Genomic DNA, 6,000 nt, shown 5'->3' on the forward strand with positions numbered 1-6,000 from the left:
GGCCAGAGCAGGCCCTGGACATGGCCTTATACCGAGGATGGGGTTTCTCCTTCGGGCAGTCCTGCCCGCTTCCCTGCCTGGAGGGAGGTCAGAAGCCCCTCTCCCAAGACCCACCCTCTTTCCGACTCAGGGCCCCTTGAACTGATCCCCAGGGCTGCCGAGCCATCTCTGTGTGCGATGCCCTTGAAGTGAGGGTCTCCCCAGCGGGTTTTCACGCACTGCTACCTCTCTGCGCCTCCCTCCTCCCCTCCCCACCCCCTCCCCTTGCCTCAGAGCACCACCTGTCTCTCCAGCCTGCCTCGGCAACCCCTGCTTGCCTGTTGCCAGGGAAACCACCTCCTTGGCAACCAGCCGGCATCCATGTGACACGTACACGCGGGAAGGAAGGGAAGGTTCCTGCCTCTCGCTTAGGCTGCTGGTGGCTCTGCTCTGACAACTCCAAGGAGCAGCATTTGCTTGTCGCCCGGGACCCAGGTGCCCGACGGAGTCTGAAGGAGGGTCCAAGCTGGGGCCGCAGAGAGGGGAGGGAGGCATCAGGCCCCCCTCCTTGATGATCATTCAACTGACGATCATTCAGCAATTATTAAGTGCCTACTATTTACGAAGCCCTGTGCTGGGCCCTTCACGTACAATACCTTATTTAATGAGGCTTTGAACCTGCAAGATCAATATGATTATTCCCATTTGCAGATAGGGAGACGGAGAGAGGTTCAGGGCTGCCCTGGGCTAGAATGTGTCGGAGCTGAGAGCTGAACTTAGTCTTGTCTGATTTCAAAGCCTGGTTCTTTCTACCATCCTGAGGCCTCTGATCCGGCTACGCATAGCGGGGCCAAGAGTGAGTGTGGCCCCAAGACAGGCATCCGCATGGGCAAGGATCTCATAGCTCATATGGGGCCATTGTCCACATGCGCCAAGCAAATTGTGCATTCAGTGACCCAGAGGTGAACCAGGTACAGCCTGATGGGAGACGTATGTGACCCCAGTGGGTGCCTAAGTCATCCACGGGCACAGACCAAGGTGGGGTGTCAAAGGAGTCCTAGAGGGGAGGAGGGGTGGCCGGGACCCTCACAGGGGAAGGAGCTTTGGCCCCAGCGGAGTGAGGACAGATCCCAGGGGGGCAGCCTATTGGAGCCACAGCCACGGTGTCATGGCTGCGACTGCGGGCAGCCACGTTCCTGAGGGCCTAAGGACAGGCAGGGACTGTGGGAGTGGGCCTCGGCTCCTCCTCCAGCTCCCCAGTAGAAGCATGGGCTGAGCTCACCTGGGCTGAGCACAAGACTCTCATAGAGCCTCAAGATGGTATGAGGCAGGCGACAGGGGGCCCAGAGAGGGTCGCTTTGAGCAGGCGGGGACAGGGCAAGGAGTCTCAGCGAGAGAGGAGAGCAGACGCTGGCAGGTGGCCGCCCCCTCACAGGCTCCGGCCCAGAGGACTCCGAATGTTCCCTGGGCTCCCGCAGGCAGGGGCCATCCACAGGGAGGCCTGGCTGCTGGGCCACCTTCCCTGCCCTTCAGTCCACGTTCCTCTGACCCTCGCCCTCTCCTGCAGGCCCTGCAGTGCGGAGACACTGAAGTCTACTCCTGCCTCCAGAATGAGGCCCGCAGGCAGCCGCCCCCCCAGAGCCTCCTCTCACAGGTATGCCCGGGCCCCTTCTGGTCTGTAAGGCAAACAGGACCACAGGAGGGAGCCACCTGCAGCTGAATCCCGGCCCTCTCCCCTAGGCAGGCGGCCTGGTGGTTAGGGGGACTGGAGGGTTGGAAGCCCTGCTCCATCCCTTCCTAGGGCTCCCTCTGAGCCTGAGCCCCTCCTCCTTAAACCCGAGGAGCCTCACAGCCCTCTGCCCCAAGATCTGCCAGGAAGGTTAAATGTCATCCTGGGACCAGTAGGCCCTTGGGCAGTGTGAGCAGTGTCTACACTGGCCAACCAGGCAGGGGGTATTGCTAGGCTTCTAGCTGTCCCCAGGTTGGCACCGGCTAAAGTGGGAAGCTAGGGTCTGGGCTGGTGCCGGCCTGGGCTGGCCTGGTCAGGGCTCTGTAGTCATCATGATGGGGGCCACGTCGTAGCACCTGATCATGATTCCCTCTTAAACCTCAGTTTGTTCATCTGTAAAGTGGATGAGTAACATTTTCCTGCAAAACCAGCTGCCCTGAATTTAAATGAATTCTGGGTTAAATAATCTATGCCAGAGTGTTGGACACGTTAAAGTACGAGGGGTTAGCAAGCTGCTACAGGAGCCCACGGGTGGTGGACGGGACCATGGACACCTTGGAAGAGGCGTCAGGAAGTGAGGGGGCCAGTACTTGGCCTTCCCCAGCTCAGGGGGTCCAGGCTGGCATTGTTTGTTGACTCTCCTTTTCTCAAAGCCCTTTCTATACTCAGCCCTGAACTTGGCCCTGACTGGAAGCAGGGCTTCCCCAGGCTGAGACCCCCAAGGATGTCTCGGCCATCCTAGTCACTGTCCGCCCTGTGCCGGGCCCTGAGGGTCTGGCAGGGACAGTTGGACGTGGCCCTGTCCTTTGGGAGCCTCAGGTCTGCAGGAAGAGGCGTTGACCTGACAAACAGAGACGTTGGCAGCCCCCTGTGAGGGGTGGGCTGCGGGGAAGCTGGGGCTGGGGGAGGGGCACTCAGGGATGCTGAGCCAAACTTGCAATGTGAGTAGGAGGTAGTGGGGGAGCAGCTGGGGGTGGAGGAACCCCCCAGATAGCGGGGAGAGCTTGTGAAGAGGCCAGAAGGGCTGAAGAGCAGGGAGCAAGTGTGGGTGGCATGGGGGGAGAGGAGGTTGGCGGGGTGGCCGTAGGGACAAGGACAGCCCTTCCTGTCAAAGCCACGCAGGAAGCTGTCTGTTGACTTCTGACTAAAACTGAATTAGTGCAACTTTGTTCTCTTCCTATTGCTTTTTCTTCTTCTTTCTTTCTTCTCCCAGGAGAAACCGCAAGGATTTACGGATGACAGTGAATTTAACATGGTCTATGAAAACCTCTAGAACGGGAACCACTGGCCCATTGGTCTGGGCCTGGATCTGGGGCCCCATGCAGCCCCTCCCTCCACAGGATTGGCCCCATACCAGGAGCAAGGCCCCAGGGGTGCCCCATCACCTCACCTCCCACATTCGAGGCACTTCAAGCCTCGGTCTGCCCCCAACCCCCCATTCTGTGCCCCAGCCATACCCACTGAGCATCTCACATCTGGCCTTTGCCCCGCTCTTCCCTGTCCACCAGCCCTCCCTCCATCACCATGGGTTCTCTGGGACCTCCCCCTCCCCAAGCCCTCCGCACTTTCTCAGGATCCACAGGCTCGCTCACCGCCAGCCTGCCCCGCACGCAGACTCTAAGGCCAGCCATGGGCAAGGGACCCTTGTCCCTGCTGTGAGCACGAGCATCAGTGGGGACCCTTAAAGGACCAATTACACGAATGCCCCCTGCCCAGCTGGGTTGAAGGCACAAGGCAGCCGTGCAAGGTGGGGCAGGGGGCTGGGGCGGGGGCATGGGGGGGTGGGCAAGAAGGGAGCTGCGCAGAGGCTGGGCTGGGCTTGGGGACAGAGCTCGGGGACAGGCCAGGGAGGCGGCTGAGTGGAGGTCATCAGGCTGGGGGCCTGGAGCCAGAGGGCGAGGAAGGAGATCTGACATTCTTGGGACAGGGGATGGGGAGATGCTGGCTAAAGGGGCTGAACTGCCTCAAGTGCTCCATCCCTCCAGCAAGGACCCTGAGGTGGTTTCCCATCAGCCTGGCCATCTGCACTCTGTGCTTGATCACCCCGTCCAGGTCTCACCTGCTGCTCCTTCCCCAGAGCTCCCGTCTGGCGTACCTGGATCCCACCCCACTCCTCTTTGGTCTGCCTCCTTCCCCTGGCCCAGGCCTCTGAGGAGCCCTTCTCCCACTGTCTAGCTGCCGGGCTTGGTGCCTGGGGCTCCTCTGACAGGTGGACAGCTGCTTGGTGGTGCGGGAGCTCAGGCCCTGTCCAGACAGGGGCCCCTTGGGGCACGGAGCCATTTCTGTAGCCCCCAGTGCTCGTTCCTCCCTCTCAGCAGCCCTGCTGGAACCTGTTTGACAGGCGGACAGGACTGAGGGGTGGGGAGTCCCCCAGGCTGCGGGGCTCGGCTCCTTCCCTCCCCTGCTCTCCCCTACCCCTGCCCCCCTGCCGCTGCCTTCTACTCTGTCATTTGTAAAACCCTCCCTCCCACCCCCAGGCTGCCCCAGAGGTCCTTGAGGGGCCCTTGCCCACAAGCATGTACAGTGACCATGAGGGGCCCAAGGCACAGGCCCTGACCCTGGCCCCCAAGCAGTACTGGGTCACCCAACTGTGGGCATCCAGATAAAACATCTATGGGATGCAGGTGCCTGGGGGGCACAGTTGGTTAAGAAGTTAAGCCTCTGACTCTTGGTTTCAGCTCAGGTCCTGATCTCAGGGTCCTGGGATCGAGCCCCGTGTTGGGCTCCTTGCTCATTGTGGAGTCTGCTAAAGTTTCTCTCTCTGTCTCCCTCTGCCCCTCCCCCATGCACTTGCTCTGTCTCTCTCAAATCAATCAATCTTTAAAATAAATAAATAAAAATCTGCATGGGATCATGTCCCTCCTCGTGCTCGGCAGTTCCCACCGTCCCCAGTTCCCACCTCACTGGGAACGGAATCCTAACCCCTTCCCACGGCCTGTGAACCCCTTCAGGACCAACCTGCCACCCTTCTGCACACACAGCCACTGCCAGCATAGTGGCAAGTCTGGCCGGGGGCAAGACGGGGAGGGTGCTGAGGTGTCCAAGAGGCAGGCAGAGAGGCAGGGAGGAGGAGGGAGAGGAGGGTCAAGCTGGAGGGATGGGGTAAGAGATATCCCGGGACTCCCAGTGTGGAGCAAGGACGACGGAGCACCTGTCCCTTCACCTCCAGGGCTGAGAGCCCCAGGAGCTGCTGGTGCAGGGGTGGGGGGCGGGGGGTGGCAGATTCCCCCAGGGGGAGCAGGGGACAGTAGGGAGGAGAGGGCTTCGAACTGAGCTCCTTGAGGGCACACCTGTGTGGACTCTGGACTCTGAGCAGGCGGAGGAGGGAAGGACGGAACTTGGAAGCCCTGTGGGGCTGGGGGCTGCTGAGCTTTCTGGAACCCCAGCTCTGCCTCCCAGCAGCCACGCCCTCCTGAGCCCCAGTTGCGGTGGTTGCCGGGACAATCAAGACCTCTCAGAGCGGCTCAGAGAAGACAGATGGGGAACTCTCTGCTCAGCGGGTGTGCGTTTTCCTCTCGGGCTTCTCCTCCAGGAAAAACAGGCGATGGCAGAACAGTGTGGAGGGGGTTCGCTAAACAAGGGGCCCCGGGCTCTGTCGCCCCACGGGAGGAGGATCGGAAGAGGAATAGGTCAGGCCTGGGTGAGGGGAGCCTTAGACCCAAAGGCTGGATGGCAGCATCCCCAATGGTGGGTCCCAGGCCTAGGCCGGTAGAAGTCCCCTGCGGTCCTGGAGGGCCAGGCCCTGGGCACCGCTCCTTCCTACCCCGACCCTGCCCCAAGGTACCCCCTCCGAGGGGCAGTCGGACCTGGCCTGCCTGGCCCTGACCAGGATTTCCTCCCGGCTCTCAGCAGGGCCTGCCTGCCCTCCTGGGTCACCGTCCGCAGAGCCTCGGGCACCTGGAACCGGTCAGCTGTTTCCGACACCCTCCACCTCCAAGGGCCTCTCTGGGGCAGCCCCTCAGACGTGGCCCGCGCGGCCCCTTCCCTCCGGCTTCAGCCAGCAGCCCCCCTCCTGCTCCCGCTCCGCTCAGTGCTTGCTGGAGAAAATCATCCCTGAAAACCAAGCCCAGGAAACACAAAATAGGTGTGGGAGCGGCAGCCCCTCCTCGGCAACAATTTCCAGAGGATTCTGTGGAGCAGAGTTTCCATGGGAACACGTGCACTTCCACACAGAACCTCGGCGGGGCTGGGGTACCCCCTCACAGCCCAGAGTGCAGGACCAGGACCCCGGGGGGGCCTCGGCCCCGCACGGCCACGGTCACGGCCCCCCGCCCTCACCAACCTGAAATCAA

General features: G+C 61.5%; 1 protein-coding gene across 2 annotated transcripts in view; it reads left to right on the forward strand.

Annotated features, from left to right (window-relative positions):
• NFAM1 (NFAT activating protein with ITAM motif 1) overlaps positions 1 to 3,443 on the forward strand; it is a 39,226-nt gene extending 35,783 nt beyond the window's left edge. For both annotated transcript variants that reach the window (XM_044226672.1, XM_044226671.1), the window contains 2 exons: positions 1,547 to 1,633; positions 2,922 to 3,443. In XM_044226672.1, the coding sequence (XP_044082607.1) occupies positions 1,547 to 1,633; positions 2,922 to 2,981 (147 nt within the window). In that variant the 3' untranslated portion in view covers positions 2,982 to 3,443. The remainder of the gene's footprint in view (positions 1 to 1,546; positions 1,634 to 2,921) is intronic.
• Positions 3,444 to 6,000: the final 2,557 nt, after the last annotated feature.

The sequence above is a fragment of the Neovison vison genome, chromosome 12, assembly GCF_020171115.1.
Source record: "Neovison vison isolate M4711 chromosome 12, ASM_NN_V1, whole genome shotgun sequence".
In the NCBI taxonomy this organism is placed as follows: Eukaryota; Metazoa; Chordata; class Mammalia; order Carnivora; family Mustelidae; genus Neogale; species Neogale vison.